At 40.0% G+C, this 17,636-nt stretch overlaps 1 protein-coding gene across 1 annotated transcript in view; it reads right to left on the bottom strand.

Moving 5' to 3' along the window:
* Window positions 1-1,249: 1,249 nt before the first annotated feature.
* The window catches only part of DCTN4 (dynactin subunit 4), a 31,590-nt gene continuing 15,203 nt past the window's right edge, over window positions 1,250-17,636 (bottom strand). The window contains exons 8-13 of the mRNA XM_042949091.1: window positions 17,094-17,203; window positions 11,740-11,813; window positions 9,545-9,599; window positions 8,455-8,562; window positions 6,138-6,235; window positions 1,250-3,854 (exon numbers count right to left, since the gene is read on the bottom strand). Coding sequence (XP_042805025.1) covers window positions 3,641-3,854; window positions 6,138-6,235; window positions 8,455-8,562; window positions 9,545-9,599; window positions 11,740-11,813; window positions 17,094-17,203 — 659 coding nt within the window. The 3' untranslated portion in view covers window positions 1,250-3,640. The remainder of the gene's footprint in view (window positions 3,855-6,137; window positions 6,236-8,454; window positions 8,563-9,544; window positions 9,600-11,739; window positions 11,814-17,093; window positions 17,204-17,636) is intronic.

Raw genomic sequence — 17,636 nt, 5'->3', positions numbered from 1 at the left:
CAGACCCGTTTAGATGCTACTGCAATATCCTAGGGTTTTATAGAGCCTATGGTGATTTGGCACAGGAGAGTTACATTGGAGAGCATGTGACGTCACAGTTTGAAGACACAGCTGGTAGGATTTGCTGACTTAGTGCATATGGCATGTAGAGTCAAGGTTGATGCTAAGGTTTTTGCTGTGAGCAACTGAAAGGATACAGGTGCCATTTAGTTAGATGAATGCAGGAGGGGCAGACGTGGGGAGAGGAAATCCACTGTGATTTTGAACTTTCAGAGACTATTCTAGAGTTGGTATGTAAATTTAATAGGTAGAGTGAAAATGGTGACATCACTAAGAGTGAGCAGAGACAAAAGCATAAGGAATGAGACCTGGCACACTCCAAGCTTGGGACGACAGGAAAGGGCCAGCAAAGGATATGCAAGAAAAGTTGCCAGTAAGATGGAAGCAAAATCAGCTGTGTTCTGGAAACCAAGAGAAAACAGGTTTTCAAGAAGGGAGAGATCAGCTGCCAGATGCTAGTGAGAGATTAAGTAGATAAGGACGGAGAATTAGCCATGTGGATTGTTAGAGATCTTGACAAGAGCAATTTTGGTGACATGCTGGGGTGGCAGCCTAGGTGGAATGGGCTCAGGTGAGTACAGGAGACGGAACTAAAAGTTTTTGAAGGAGTTCTGCTGAAAAGGGAGGAGAGAAATGGGGTGGCAGCTGAAGAGGGGCGTGAGGTCAGCTCCTAAGATAAGAGAGATCCTAGCACGTATATGGCAACGATGCAGGAGAGCGGAGGGCGCACTGCTGAAGGGGCGTCTGGGGACGGGTGAGAGGACGAGACTGACTGTGCCAGGTGGTGGGGCCAGCTTTAGACAGGGGCGCGAATGGGTCACCCACAGTCCTGGGGCGGGGGGAAGGCAGGGTCACAGAAGTCCAGGTGAAGGTGGAGTGGCGGCCACTCGTTGGGGGTGGGCCATTCTGGGCAGCTGCAAGTAAGCTTTGGGAGCAACAACACAGGATAAAAGCTGAACATAACATTTATATCATGGTTCTGAGAAGACGTCGATAAGGAGCTCAGGCAACATCTACCTGTATGTTACAGGGAACTGACTTGACACGAGGTTTTAGCTTCGTTCATTGAAAGAAATGGAAGAGGGAGCAGGCCCCACCACCTCTCAGACTAACTCTCTTCAAGCCAGTCTTTGTGACTCTGAGCCGTGCTATTCCAATCAGCCCTCAGGAAAGCAAACAAAAGACACGCTCAAGCTTTGTCTGCTTTATTTCACTACATTAAGTTAAGCTATAAGGCAAAACAGGAACCTGTGATTCATAAGGATCAAGGAGTGCCTCTCATTCCCAAAAGGGACCAAAAAGGATGTTTCTTCACAAATATGCATGACATTTACTTAGCTCGTTACACCTATAAGCGCTGTGAACAAAAGAAACCTTTGGTGGGCTAATCAAACCACAAATCCAAAGTAACCTAACCTTAAGTTTCCAAAACTGTAGTTTCTGGTGCTAATGCCATCTTATTTGCCTGCAGAGATGCACGCTGCCTGTGCACTGGCAGTCTTGCACCTGATCTAATATAAACAAGTAACAAAATTCTGAATTCACCAGCTGCAGGTGTTGAGCCGTTTCTACTAATACACAGAATACTGGCTTGCACTGAAAATTATCTTGAGGAAACATTTATACAATGACTCTGTTATTCTTCACGTTAATTTGACTTCTAAAGGCAAAAAAAAAATCTGTGATCAAAAGTATTTTTGTGTTTCTGTGTCACCTGGGGGTGATGAGACCCATGGCTTCAACATTATCACTTTTGGGAACGAACACTAGCTACATGCCGTAAACGCACAATATACAACTGTTGTACAGTCTGCAGATGTGTAAACACAGGAAGCCATTCTCCGCTCTGACGTCCAGCTTCTCCACCAGCAAATATGGAGCTGTGGCGTCAGAGCAGGCTCTAGCAGGTAGTGAAATAAAAACTGACTTGACACTGTGGGGTCACAAAAAATTAAACTCTATCTACAGTCTGCAAATTGTCATTATACAACCCCCTGCCCCAACTCCTAAGAGGCTAAACCTTACTAATTACTCTCATAATGTTAGAGATATGTGTATTTTTTTCTCATACTGCAGCATATATATTACTCTGTGGAATATTGTTTCATAAAGTCGGCTTAAGCTTTAGAGTACAATTTAGTGTCTTTCAAAGGCTTCCTAAGTATTTTTATCTTCCAGAGGGAGCTAATAAGTTACTATGTCCTGTCTATGTTCTAGACTACTACATATCTTAATTGTTTTTTAACTGAAGGCATGAACTTAAAAACAAAACGAGGACAAACAGGAAATTTCTCTTCTCCCCAAAAATGTGTTGGCCACTTGCTAACAATACATTTACAGACAATGTGGTGCAGCTGGTCTACTTGGTCAAATCTCACTTTAGAAAACACAGAAGTTAAGGTCAGCAACCCAACTCCAGGATACCAAGAGAAAACAGCACATGTGCTGTTAGGCAAGTATGCTGAACTGTTTTATGGTTTACAATCAAAATGGTCTTATTTGACACACCATACGATAAAAGTCTTAAACTCAGGAAGAGGAAAGGTTCCTTATCTTAATATCTAGTTTGGGATTCAAGAGATTCTAATCGTTATGTAACCCTTCAAATCAGTGGAAAGAACATTAGTTTTGGATCATGCTAAAAATCTGCATTCCAGAAGTGAACTTGTCCACCAAGTTTTCTTTGGGCTCTTTCCAGGTGCCAAATGTCCAGAACAACTTATTGAGTTAAAGAGGCAGGGCAGAGAGGAGGGGAAGGGAGTGAGACACAGAAGGGCTGCCTCCCAGTGACAGCGGTAACCCCTGGATATTGTGGCAACATTTAAAATGAATGGGATTCGCCACCCCCTTGACATGACGTGATTGCTTGCTTCTTCAATTCTTCTCAAAAGAGAGCTCCATGTTCTAACAACAAAGAAATTTTAAGAGGAACTGATAAGTAAGTATCCTGTATTCACTTAGAAAAAGGCAAATGGGAGCGCCTTGAGAATCTCACGGGTTTTTTCAAACACCGCAAAACTAAAGACGATGTGACAATTTCTACTTTTCTGTCCAGTGGAAACCTAAGCAAGATGGGAGCCGTGGCAACCAGTGAAGGGGTATGTTTAGAGTGCTAGATTATAGCTAAATGGGATGCAGAGAGCAGACCAGTGCTGGATCATTAACAGCAGGTCCACCTTTCAGTTATCATTTTAGGTTTCATCTGTGAGACCGTGATCCCTTGTGAGATCAGACTGGGAGACAGTATGGTCAGAATTTCTCAGGTGGTAAATCCAATGCCACGCCAAAGAAGAGCCACCACCCCCTTTTTTTGGGAGGGAACTATGCTGCCGTTATTCGACGTGCGGGGTTCAGTAAGGGAGACAGTAATTCACTGGTATTAGCAGAAGTGAGAGCAAGAGAACAGGAGTTACCCCGTGTTCCCAACGCCTTGCCTGTGCCCCCACCTTCCTAGGAATAGGATTCAGTAGTGCCTGGGTACATCGTTACAAACAAGGCTTAACAAAGCAGCGGCTTCCACATTTTAACGTGGGCTCGTGGTGGTACTGTCCTTTGGGATCCGCCCCACTGGTGGCACCTTTTAAGGGAGAAGTGGGCCCAAGCTGAGTTCCACATGCTGGGTGAGCCAGATGACTTCTGTGCCCTGGTCACTTTCTTCGATGGGGCGGATGGGGGCTGCCAGGTTTTTAAAATCATGCTTCATCTTAAAGCACACGGTCACTTCACCCTCCTCACGTTGTGGGGTCACTTTGATGAAGATACCCACTTTGTTGGCCTTTCTGAAGGCTATAATGCTATGAAAAAAAGAAGCACAGTATTAGGCAGGTCACAAGTCAGCCAAGCCACTAAGACTTACATTTTATCTGATGACAAGTTATGACCACCATTCCGTTTATCAGAGATGAAGCATTCTTTCAGCAAAATGTCAATCTATCTTTTTAATATTATAAAAGTAAAACACAGTTGTGGAAAATTTAAATGGGAAAATGTAAGTTCTCCCTCATTTTCCCCCTCAGCACACAGGGAAAAACTACAAACACTTTGGTTCTTAACCTACCAGATATTTTTCTATAAACTTATACTTTCCTGCTTTTCAAACCAACACAAAAGGGGCACACTATTCTGTTAACTTGGTTTTTTCCTCTCAGTTTATCACAAACACCTTTCCATACTGGTATATAGAGATCTTCTCCATTCTACTTAACGACTGCATAGTATTTTCTCATAGAGTTACTATAGTTGGTATATACTGACGTTATTGCCAGTTTTCCTCTGTTATAGACAATGGTGCTACGACTACCCCTTTACATTTATCTTTGTGTGCATGTGGTAATATTTCTATAGGATACAGACTGATATTAACTCAGAGCTGTAACGGAATTTCTGGAACACCACAGATTAATGTGTTTTTGTAAATAAGCTCTGTAAGTTAGAAATTTTTAGAACAGAAAAATGATCTCTTTAGTTGAAGTTTCAACTTTCATCTTCTGTGACATGCACTTGAACTTTGTGCCTCAGTAACTTAGTTTCAAACAAAAAGCTAAAGGGCAATGAGACAGAATTTGATCTACTATCAAATGATACTCACTCTAAGAAAACTTACTGGATTTAAACAGTTACCTACTTATACACTATTATATAGTATTAATGTCCAAATACCTGAAAGTCCTAAAAGTACAATGTGAAATATAGTTCATTCAATTTTTTATTAAATCTGTCATGTAACCTGACTAGAAATTTGTTATCGCAGATGATCTTTTCAGAAACCAACCTTGGTTTAACAAATTTCTATTACCTAATTAATGTCATTTAAGGACCCACATAAAGCAAGGATTACAGAGAATGAATTCTGTTTTGGACTAACTCAATGCATTTTGTACTACAGTAAATAACTGAACCCTTGATTTGTATCAGATTCATTAAAAAAAAAACTCGGAAAAAATTAGTGTCTTTCTAGCTGACTTCTCAGGTAACCACTAATATCTAGGAAGCTTTTAAAAAAAAATTCAGATGTCTGGTGCCCCGCTAGACCTGCTAAAGAGAGTATCTGGGTCGGGGCCTGGGACTCTACAGACTAAAAACAAAACAAAACAAAACAAAACAAAACACAACACCTGCCCTGATGCTTTCTGAAGTTCACTCAAGTTTGCTAATCATTGTACTAATCTCATCTTTGCCCTTTATCCACACTGCCCCGCCAACCCCATCCCATGTTATTTCTTCTTTCTAACGTCTTACTGAGGAAGCTTTGGATCATTCTGTTTAAAAAGCTTATGTGTTCCTTGTGCCTGTATGTGAAGCTATTCTTTCAGCTCCAAGCCCACCTTCTACATCTTGCTTTGTGACACAGGATTCTGCTGTCCATGTTTCTGCTTTGTAGGCTGGCTCCCGACAGGGAGCTTAGGAGGGGTCTAAAGGAGACTGGAAATCTGAAGGGGCAGGGGCTTGCTCCTGCCTATGAGCTTCCTATTTGTGCGTGGTTCCTGTGGGCATCATTCCAGCAATGCTTCCCTCAGGAAGGAGCAGTTTCCAGCTGCAGTTTTAGACTGGTGTACTGATGTACCCTAACCCAGGGAAAGGTTTGGTTGTTACTTCTCAGTTATTAGGTATGAGAGAGTAAAATCTTTTAGTCAAAGGGCAGGGGATGAGTGGTACATGGACAAATCTAATGATAAAACTATAGGGAGAGAACACTGGATCCTGTCCACACTATTAAAAATCATGTACTTGATATTTTTTATTAAGAGGGACAAATATATTTAAAAGGAAAAAAAGGTTAAAAAACGGCTTACAGAATGATCCCAATGATGGAAGAAATACATGGAAGGCCAAAGACCAAAATGTTAATGGTGCTTTTCTCTGGTAGTGGGATTTTATTTTATTTTCTTCTTCATCATTGTAGATGTATTCAGCAAATTGCTATAGTAATTATTTTTATCATAGGAAAAAAGTATCTCAAAAACCAGGATGAGAAAACTGGGATCTGCACGTGGGGCTCCCATATGAGCCAGCTATGGTGTGTGTGTGAGGTCGGGGGGGGGGGGGGGGGGGGCGGCGGTCACTGAGCGCTCACTCACTCAGGATCGTCCTGGAAGTCCTGCGGTTCTGCCAACTCATCGTACTCGGCTGCTGCATCCTTGCCGGCCAAGATGAGCTCTTTGGGAGGCACCACAACCTGCAGAGTGAAACAGAGAAGTTTGCCTCCGAATGGGCCAGTGAGTTGCAGGCCATTCATTCGACAAAATACAGCACAGTGTGACACTGACCTAAACACACAGAAGATTCAAGTTTCAAGAAATACACAATATTACTTCACTATTTATACAGTGTTTGAAAACATACTGTTTAGGAACACAGACATTTCCAGCAAAAGTACAAAAACAAAGAACTGTTAAGCATTCTTCAGACTCAGCCTTATGTTGTAAGGAGGCCTCAACTTTGCTATGTCAGAGGTTAGCAGGTAACAACGTCAACCATATTTGTAATTATGGATACAAATGAGCCTGGGGAGGTATGAAGAGAAAGAGAGCAAATCTACAAGCTGGGTGTACATATCAGGCACTTCTTTCTGTCTCACAGGTTATTAGTATTACTAAAAAAGCAAGTTGCAACCACGTGGATGGAACTAGAGTGTGTTCTGCTAAGTGAAATAAATCAGTCAGAGAAAGACAAATATCATATGATTTCACTCATATGTGGAATTTAAGAAACACAACAGATTAACATAGGGGAAGGGAAGGAAAAATAAGGTAAAAACAGAGAAGGAGGCAAACCATCAGAGACTCCTAAATACAGAGGAAAAACTGAAGGTTGCTGGAGGGGAGGTAGAAAGGGGGATGGGCTAAATGGATGATAGGAGCGGGGAGCCTGGGTGGCTCAGTCGGTTAAGCGTCCAACTTCAGCTCAGGTCATGATCTCACAGTCCGTGAGTTCAAGCCCTGCGTCGTGCTCTGTGCTGACCGCTCAGAGCCTGGAGCCTGTTTCGGATTCTGTGTCTCCCTCTCTCTGACCCTCCCCCATTCATGCTCTGTCTCTCTCTGTCTCAAAAATAAATAAACGTTTAAAAAAAAATTAAAAAAAAAAATAAATAAATGGATGATAGGAGGGCATTTGTTGGGATGAGCACTGGGTGTTATATGTAAGTGATGAATCATTGGGTTTCACCCCTGAAACCAATATTACACTGTATGTTAACTTACTTAAAATTAAATAAACACATTTTTTAAAACCACAAACTTTTAAAAAGAATAAGGACAGATGAGTGTCATCTCTCTTTGAAAATGATGCTAGTAAGTGAAATCATTAAAAAGCAGAATGAAAGGTGCACCTGGATGGCTCAGTTGGTTAAGCTTCCGACTTCGGCTCAGGTCATGACCTCGTGACTCATGGGTTCGAGCCAGGAGCCTGCTTAGGATTCTGTGTTTCCCTCTCTCTCTGCCTCTCCTTGCTCACATGCTCTCTCTCTCAAAAATAAATAAATATTAAAAGAAAAAATTTAATGGAGGGGTGCCTGGGTGGCTCAGTTGGTTAAGCATCTGACTTCGGCTCAGGTCATGATCTCATGGTTTGTGGGTTCAAGCCCTGCATCAGGCTCTGTGCTGACGGCTTGAAGCCTGAAGCCTGTTTCAGATTCTGTCTGCTCCTCCCCTGCTCTCAATCTCTCTCTCTCTCAAAAATAAAATAAAGCATTAAAAAAATTTTTTTTTTTAAATTAAAGGGGTGCCTGGGTGGCTCAGTCAGTTAAGTGTCCGACTTCAGCTCAGGTCATGATCTCACAGCTCGTGAGTTCGAGCCCTGTGTCGGGCTCTGTGCTGACAGCTCAGAGCCTGGAGCCTACTTTGGATTCTGTGTATCCCTCTCTCTCTGCCCCTCCCCCACTCAAGCTCTGTCTCTCTCAAAAATTAAAAAACAAAACAACAACAACAAAAAAAAAACCCATCAAGTTTTTAAAAAAAAAAACAAAAACAGAAGGTCATCCTGGAAGAAAAGATAGAGGGAAGGCCATTAAGCTCTTCTGCTATGCTGAGGAATCTGGGTTTCTTTCCCAAGTCAGAGGGATGCCAATGATCAGCATGTCATGATCAAAGTTAGATTTTAGAAAGATCACTTCGGTGGTAAGACAGAAGATGGGCTGGAATGGAAGTGTGGGTGGACTCAAAACAAGGCAGCCAGGAAGTTACTGTCACAGTGCACGTAAGAACGGAAGAGACCTTCCAACAGAGTAATGGTAGGGTGATTGTGCATAAAGTAAAAAAAACTCAAGAGGTAAAATCAAAAGAACTTGATGAAGACTTGGATATGGAAACGGAAGACAGCATGGAGTCCTTTAAGCCAGGTCAAAAGGCCCCTACAGGAAAAGTAAGGGTCCATCAGGATGAGGCAAAATGCACCTACCTTAGCAGTGCTACTGATAATATCCGGGTCTCCCTCCTCACACTCCACCAGTGTCACATGGGTGAGGTTCTCCACTGGATTCGTAAGCGTCAGGAGCACCTGGCTCTCCTGGGGAACACGAAAAGCCTCTCTTAGACATGTTCTACTACTGCCACCTAGGGCCACTTTCTTAGTTGCTATACCAAGCATTTCACAAAATTGTCACCTTCCCCGCAATCCCCCATTATTTCTGAGTAGTTAACACCTACCTACACCTCTACATCACTGGGTCCTCCAAGTGCTCACTGATTCCTATTCTATTATTTATATGTCAGGCTATGTATGCTCTGGAGTTGCTATCACATGAGGAAATAGGACAGATCCCACAGAAAGGGCCAGTTACTAGATCCAGAAAATCTGGGGACTATACATTATCTAAGCAATAAAAGTTTGTAACTCTTGTTCCACCCAGCCCTCCACTTAGGGACTGAAAAAGAAGTCCTCATAAATATGAAAGCCACAGGGTAAGCAGACGTAGAAAAAATCATTCATCAAGACTTAAAAGATTTTTATGATTTCTTGAACCATAATTTGCCCTTATTTGGTACTTTGTTGAGATTAGCAAAATCTTTTAAATGAACATGGACTACATAAACATCTTCATAAGCAGCATGGAAGGAAACAACTAAAGAGGCTGCTGCAGAATATTCTACAACTCATGGTGGGGGGCAGGAGGAGGGGGCGTAGATAAGGACCTCAAAGAAGAGAAAGGCCATGGTAAAGAAATCCAGTTGATTCCTGATTATCTGATACACTCACAGGCATGAGATGGTGGAATCACGTGGCTAAAGATGCTTGTGGGGTAAAACATCTTCTTTCTTTCCCCACCCATGATTCCATCTTTGTATAATGTACACACTACTCCTTCTAAATGTATGCCAAAGATGCTGTTGTCAAGAATCCCTGCTTAAAGAAATTAAAAATCGCAATTCCTTTATGATTCCTTTCTTTTCTATCCCTTGCTCTTGAATCTCGCACAGCCACCCACATACATACATGCACACATCTCTGACCAATCCTTTGTCTCCCTGTTAACAAGCAAAGTACTAACCTTCATGTAGCGAAGGTTGGGAATTGACATGATTCTCACTTCTGGAATATAATTGCTATGCATGAATAAAAAAATACATTAATGTTCACTGAAGTCTCTTAAAATTATTGTTACTTTTTTTTAAGTGAGTACAGCAAAGATTTCTTTGATTAGAACATGGCACAGAAATAGAATTTTAAAGAATCATATGATATCATCATAATTAGAACTTAAGAAATGAAACCAACTGCTAAGGAGTTCTTTCTTAAATCTTAAGCACATTTCTAGTTTAGGGCCCATATATCTGTGTGTATCATGGTAGACATCTTCCTTATACGTTTGCTAGACATATTTTTTGAGATTTTATTAATTCATTTCTGTAAATCTAAAAGGCAACTGGTTATGGGACCCAAGACTGACTTAGTAACACCATCCAGGGGTGTAAAAACACCACCACATTACTTACCAAATACTTTTACAAAGCACTATGCATGCCAGGCAATGTTTTAAACACTTAAAAAAATTAACTTACATAATCTTCACTATAACTGCATGACACAAGCATTATCATCATCATCCCCATTACGGAGATGAAGAAACTAGGCTTGGGAGAAGTAACTTACTGGTGAGTGGCCAGGATTCAAACTCAGACAGTGTAGCTCCAGGGTCCTTGCCCTTAACTACCGTATGTTTTGTTGCCTTTTTTTTTTTTAACGTAAATGTTTATTTTTCAGAGAGTGTGTGTGTGAGCAGGGGTGGGGCAGACACAGAGGGAGACAGAGGATCTAAAGCAGGCTCTGTGATGACAGCAGAGAACCCAACATGGGGCTTGAACTCATGAACCATGAGATCATGACATGAGCCAAAGTTGAATGCTTAACTGACTGAGCCACCCAGGTACCCCTTTGCTGCCTCTTTAAGTAAGAAAATAGAATATTAGACTCACATGTGCTTAGTCTGAACTCAAAACTGCCCAGAGTCAAATCCCAGCTTGGTGTTTATACACCTATTCTCAATGTTTTTGACTGCTGAGACGACTTATGTAGAAGTGCTGCATAATATTCTATACCCTGAGTGTACCTCAATTTAATCAACTAGTTTTTAATGGTTAATTGGCTTGACACAGAAAGCGTTTCTAGCTTTTTGTCATTAAAACGTTATAATACACATCCTTACATATGCATCTTTAGATATTGGTGCTTTTGCTTCAAAGAATAGATTCCTGAGACAGTACTCCTGGGTTTAGTCTATGTAATTTTGTCTGGATATTCCAGACCACTCTCCAAAAAGACTCCATAAAGCAATCTACAAGCCTACCAACAGTGTATGCAAATACGTTTCCCCACATTCTCATGAGCACTAAATGATCTTTATTAAACTTCTCCTAACAAGTCTCAGTATCTTTCCATGTATTCAATAACCATTTGAAATTCCTCTTCTATAAGCTGCTAGTTCAAATCCTTTGTCCTACTCCCATTTTTACCTTTCCAATTTGTGGGAATTCTGTCTTCCAGGGACATCAAATTTTTATCTATCATGGAATACCGAATACTCTTTCCTACTCTACTGTCTGTCCCAGGACTTTGTTGTCTTTTTTTTTTTTTTTTTTTTTTTTTTTTTTGCTAAGAGCAAAGCTGTCTATTTTCTTTAGTGGTTTCTGGGTTTCCTGCCTTACTTAGGAAGGTCTCTCTTGCCCTAAAATCAAGACAATTATTTTCCTAATTTCTCAAACTACTTTTCTTGTTTGAAAGGTGATTTTCGTACATAAAATTCCCTTCTCTTGACAAGTCCCAGTGAATTAACACTAATAATCACTTTTATCCCAAAGACTGTTATCAGAACATAATTAAGATGAACAATGAAAGGGATACTCTTCGATTTGCCATACTTTATTATTTTTTACTTTGATATTTTGGATCAATACCAAAACTCGGCACTTTGTAATTTGTAATGAGTGACCAGTGACTCTCTGTCCAATAACAAACAAAACAATCTCTGCCCCGGACCACCCTGTCCCTGTGTCCCTAGTACAAACACCCTTGATTCTAGGTCTATAATTTGTATTTAACTTCATGATATGTAGTTCAAAATCTAAACAGAAGAAATAGCAAAACTGTTCTGATGTCATTTTCTTCTTGTAAGCCCAGAGTAAATACATTTCATATTGAAAAAAGCCAAAAAACGGTAACTAAAAACACCAATCCCAAAATACTCACACAGCAACCAGCTGGATTTTGAATTTGATAGATGTTGGATTAAATTCTGGCTTGCTCAAATTATGTTCACATTTCTAAAAAGAAAAAATTCTAATACGTATCAGAGGAAAACAAGAACACCCATGCTGGATCCACAGAGCTGCTAAATTCAGAAGGACAGCATTTACTCAAGGTTTGTCGTTTCATTCTGCTCTAAGACCACATATACTTTGAAACAGTGTGTATGCTACTGATTACCACAAGTTACAAAAGATGATGTTTTGGACTTGTGGATATAAGCAACCACACTATCAAATACTATCCTACCTTTGTGGGGCCTAACAACTGCTGAAATAATAACACATACTGGGTACATACTATGTGTGTTGAGCAATGTGCTCCTTAATTTAAGTGGATTTAAACATCACATCCACTTTATGAGGAAAGTTACGTACCATAACTATTATTGTCCCCATTTTACAGGTGATGACAATGGGGCATGGGAAGGATGAGTAATCTGTACTACTTCACAGATCCAATAAGAACTGAAGCTGGGATTTAAATCCACATAGTGTGTTTCCAGATACCATGCTTTAAAATACAGTAACAATTATTTACTTACTTTCTTGAATGGGTACTACATACGTCTGGTTAAAAAAATTTCTTAATAGTACAAAAAAGTACAGCATAAAGGTACCCATCACTTGTCCCCTTGTCCCGCTCCCCAGAGCCCAACCAGTTTCTCGTGTTTTTTTCACAAATAGCCTATGCACGTACAAGTATACACAGACATCATCTTTTTTGCAGTAACACAAAAGGGAGCACTTTATATACTCCTCCGCCCTTTGTCTTCACTTCCTGTCTTGGTATTCCATGTCCGCACACAGAGGTACCTCTGTATCCTACTGTCATCATTTCTTATGCCCAAATTGACGGATATCTAGGATGTTTCCACGACTTTGCTACTATAAATAATGCAGCAATGAGGATTCTTGTACAATCATTTCCCACGCGTTATGTTTTGCTAACCTGGTAACTATCAAATGGTGTCTCACTGTAGTTTTAACAGACACTTTCTGGATTACTGTAGGAATATTTTTCATGTTTACCGGCTACTGGGATTTCCTCTGCCATGACTTGCATGTTACTATTTACTGGGTATTTTTATCCCGTTGTTACCTTTTCCTTACTAATTTGCTAAAGTTCTTCATGTATTCTGGACACTAATCCTTTATTATTTTTTTAAATGTTTATTTATTGGAGCGCCTGGGTGGCTCAGTCAGTTGAGTATCCAACTCTTGGTTTCAGCTCAGGTCATGATCTCACAGTCTGTGGGTTCAAGCCCCACACTGGGCTCTGCACTGGCAACGCGGAGCCTGCTTGGGATTTTATCTCTCTTTCCCCTCTCTCTCTGCCCCTCCCGCACTCTCTTTAAATAAATAAAGAAATAAACTTAAAAGTTTTTTTTAATGTTTATTTTGAGAGAAGAGAGAAAGAGTACAAGTGGGGGGAGGGGAAGAGAGCATCCCAAGCAGGCTCTGTACTGCCAGCAGGAAGCCCGACATGATGCTTGATCCCATGAACTGTGAGATCACGAACTGAGCCAAAATCAAGAGTCAGATGCTGAACCGAATGAGCCACCCAGGCGCTCCCCCCTTTCTTTTCTTTTGGTAGACAGTCTGTATCAAGTAGAGAAAGTTCACTATTCCTGTTTTCGAGAGTTTTTCTTCTTTTTATCATGAATGGGTGTTTGATTTTGTCAAATGCCTTTTCTGCATCTACCGATATGATCATGTGATTTTTTTTAAGTCTGCTGATGTGACGGATTTCACTGATTTTTAAATGTTGAACCAGCCCTGCATCCCAAGAATATATCCCACTTGGTTATGGTGTATAATTCTTTTAATACTTTTTTGGATTTGATTTGCTAATATCCTGTTGAAGATTTTTGCACATATGTTCATGAGACACTGATCTGTACTTTTCTTGTAATGTCTGCCTGGTTAGTATTAGGGTAATACTGGCCTCATAGAATGAATTAGGATGTATTCCCTTTGCTTCTACCTTGTAAAAAGCCATTATAAGAATTGGTATAATTGGGGCGCCTGGGTGGCTCAGTCGGTTAAACATCTGACTTTGGCTCAAGTCATGATCCCATAGCTTGTGAGTTCAAGTCTCAAATCCAGCTCTGTGCTGACAACTCAGAGCTTGGAGCCTGCTTCAGATTCTGTCTCCCTCTTTCCGCTCATACTCTGTCTCTCTCTCCTTCAAAAATAAACAAACATTAAAAAAAAAAAAAAGAATTAGTGTAACTAAATATGTGGTAGAATTCACCAGTAAACACGTGTGAGCCTAGGACTTTCTGTTTTGAAGGTTATTAGTGATTCAATTTATTATTTAATAGACATAAGCCTATTCAGATCACACATTTCTTCTTTTATCAGATTTGTGGGCACAGAGTTCATAGTATTTATTATCCTTCTGATTTTCATGGATCTCTAGTGATGTCCCCTTTTTCATTTGACTAGTAATTCGTGCCCTTTCTCTTTTTTCCCTACTTAGCCTGGAGAGAGGCTTATCAATTTTATTGGTCTTTTCAAAGAATCAACTTTTGGTTTTGTTGATATTCTCTACTGATTTCCTATTTTCAATTTCATTGACTTCTGCTTGAATTCTTATTATTTCTTTTCTTCTGCTTACTGTGGATTTAATTTGCTCTTCTTTTTCCAGTTTCCCAAGGTGAAAACTTAGATGACTAATTTTAGATCTCTCCTCTTTTTCTAATCTATGAATGTAATACTATAAATTTCTCTCTAAGCATGGCTTTCACAGCATCACACAAATTTTTCTTTTAAAAACATTTTTTTTAACGTTTATTTATTTTTGAGAAGAGAGAGACAGAGCATGAGCAGGGAAGGAGAGAGAAAGAGGGAGACACAGAATCTGAAACAGGATCCAGGCTCTGAGCTGTCAGCACAGACCCGATGTGGGGCTCGAACTCACGGACCGTGAGATCACGACCTGAGCCGAAGTTGGACGCTTCACCGACTGAGCCACCCAGGCGCCCCAGCATCACACAAATTTTGATAAGTAGTTTTCGTTTTTATTTAGCTTAAAGTATTTTTAAATTTCTCTTGAGGCTTCTTCTTTGACACATGCTATTTAGAATAGAAATGTGTTGTTTAATCTCCACGTATTTGCTAACTTTCTAGTTTTCTCTTACTTCCTAGTTTAATCCCACGGTGGCCTGAGAGTAGACATTGTATGATTTCTATTCTTTCAAATCCATTATGATGAGCTTTTTGTTTTGTTTTGTTCTTTTTCTGGCCTAAAATGTAGACTGCCTTGGTGAATGTTCCAGATGAGTTTGCGAACAATGTATATTCTGCTGTTGCTAGGTGAAGCAGTCTCTAAATGTCAATTTTATCCAGTGATGGATGACGTTGTTGAGTTCAGCTATGTCCTTACTAATTTTCTGCCTGCTGCATCTGTCCGTTTCTGAGAAAGGGGTGATGAAATGTCAACTATGAGGGTGGATTCACCTATTTCTTCCTGCAGCTCTATCAGGTTTTGCCTCACATAGTTTGACACTAGTGTTAGGCATATACATGTTAAGAATTGTTATGTCTTCCTGGAAAATTAGCCCCTTTATCATTATGTGATGCCCTTCTTTATCCCTGTTAACTTTCTTTACTTTGAAATCTGCTCTGTCTGAAACTAAGATAGCTACACTTGCTTTCTTGATTAGAAAGATTAGTGTTAGCATGTTTATCTGTCTACATCTATTTACTTTTAATCAATACATGTCTTTATACTTAAAATGGGCTTTTCCTTATTTTTTAAAATTTGTTGAGTACAGTTGACATACAATGCTACATTAATTTCAAGTGTACAACGTAGTGACTCAACATCCCTTTAAGCTATGCTGTGCTCACCATAAGCGTAGCCACTGTCTGTCACCATCCAGCACTACTACAACATCATTGACTATATTCCTTATGCTGTGCCTTTTATTCCAGTGACTTATTCATTCCACAATTAGAAGCCAGTATCTTTTCCTTTTTTTTTTTTTATGTTTTAAATGTTATTTATTTTTTGAAAGAGAGAGAGAGAGAGAGCACGAGCAGGGGAGGAGCAGAGAGAGAGGGAGACAAAGGATCTGAAGCAGGCTCTGCGCTGAGACCAGAGAGCCTGATGTGGGGCTCAAACTCACAAACTGATAGATCATGACCTGAGCCGAGGTTGGACACAACCAGCTGAGCCACCCAGGCACCCCTTTCCTTCTTTTTTGAAGAGCTCTTTCATTATAGAAATATTCTTATATATGCAAAATACAAATTAGTAGTAGAAATTCCTAGTACATGTCACACAGCTTCAACAAATTAGCAACCTGTTAGCAACAATAACCAATCTGGTTTCATCTATACTCTCACCCATTCACCATGCCTGATTGTTTTGAAACAAGTATCAGACATCATGTCATTTCATCCATAAATGTTTTGGTATGTATCTCTGAAAGACATTTTTAAAAATAACAATACTATTTTTATCCGTTAAAAACATGGCAAGTTCTTTCGATAGCATCAAAAATCCAGCTAGTGTTTAAATCTCCCCAAAGATTTCATAAATGTTTCTTCCTTTCCTCCCCGCTCCCTGGCCCCTTTCTTATGTTTTGTTTGAATTGGGATTTAAATGAAGTCTACATACTATGTTTGGTAGATCTCTTCTAGAGCTGTATTGTTAACAGTAGCCACTGGTCACAAGTGGTCATTTGAAAGATTTAGCACCTCAGCCACATTTCAGGTGCTAAATAGCAACATGCGACTAGTGGCTACCATGTTGGACTGTGCAAATACAGAACATTTCCATCATCAGAAGAAGTTCTGCTGAATAGCACTGATCTAAAAGGTTTCTTTCCCCTTTTTTTTTTTTTGTTTTCTTTTATAATTTATTTATTGAAAAAATTCAGTTGTTTGTGTTATAAATTCCTAGAGGCTCGATTTTGCTGTTGTCTTTCCTTTCTTGCTTTCTTTTAAATTATTATTACTCCTTTTCGTTTCCTCTTTATTAGCCTAAAAGTTACATATTCTTTCATGATTTTCTTAGGGATTAGTGCTATGAACTTATTAACCTGTAGGTACCTCAGTTTCCACATCTATAAAACAGGGGTAACAATAGTACCCATATCTCATAGTTGTAAGGATTTTTATCTTGAAGGCGTTTAAAATGATGCCTAGACACCTAGTACATTCTCTGTAAGCATTCTTTATATTTACTACGTCCCCCAAAGTTTCGATGTTAGTCAGATCCCAATGTTTAATTTATTTTTGCTTTTCTCTTATACAAATGGCAACTCTACAAAATGGAATAATTACCCGACAGCGCAGGGACCGCTTGATCAGAAGATGTTTGTGACGAGGATAGAGCTGTGAGGCACAGACTGGCTGGAAGTCAGGCTGCAAGAGGCGCTGCTGAAGGGTGGTCACTAGTATGAAAGGCAGGAACCAGGCTTAGTTTGTAATGACTTGCTCAAAATCAGGCTTATATGAAATTATCACATGAAACAACACTTCCCTTGTGAATAGTTCTTCAAAAAGCTACTATATTGAAATTTGACATTTTAAAGTTCCTCAGGGGTGCCTAGGTGACTCAGTCAATTAAGCATCAAACTTCAGCTCAAGTCACGATCTCACAGTTTGTGAGTTCGAGCCCCCCCGTCGGACTCTGTTGACAGCTCAGAGCTTGGCTTTGGATTCTGTGTCTCCTTCTCTCTCTAACCTTTCCCCACTCACACTCTGTCTCTCTCTCAAAAAAAATTTTTTTTTAAAGTTCTTCAAATGATTGTATCCATCTCACTTGCTACTTGATTTATTTTACTACTAACAGCTATGGCATTAAAAATCTCAAAACCCAGGGGT

Source organism: Panthera leo, chromosome A1, assembly GCF_018350215.1.
Source record: "Panthera leo isolate Ple1 chromosome A1, P.leo_Ple1_pat1.1, whole genome shotgun sequence".
NCBI lineage: Eukaryota > Metazoa > Chordata > Mammalia > Carnivora > Felidae > Panthera > Panthera leo.
Note: the sequence above shows the minus strand (reverse complement) of the source record. Positions and strands in the feature narration are given on the sequence as shown.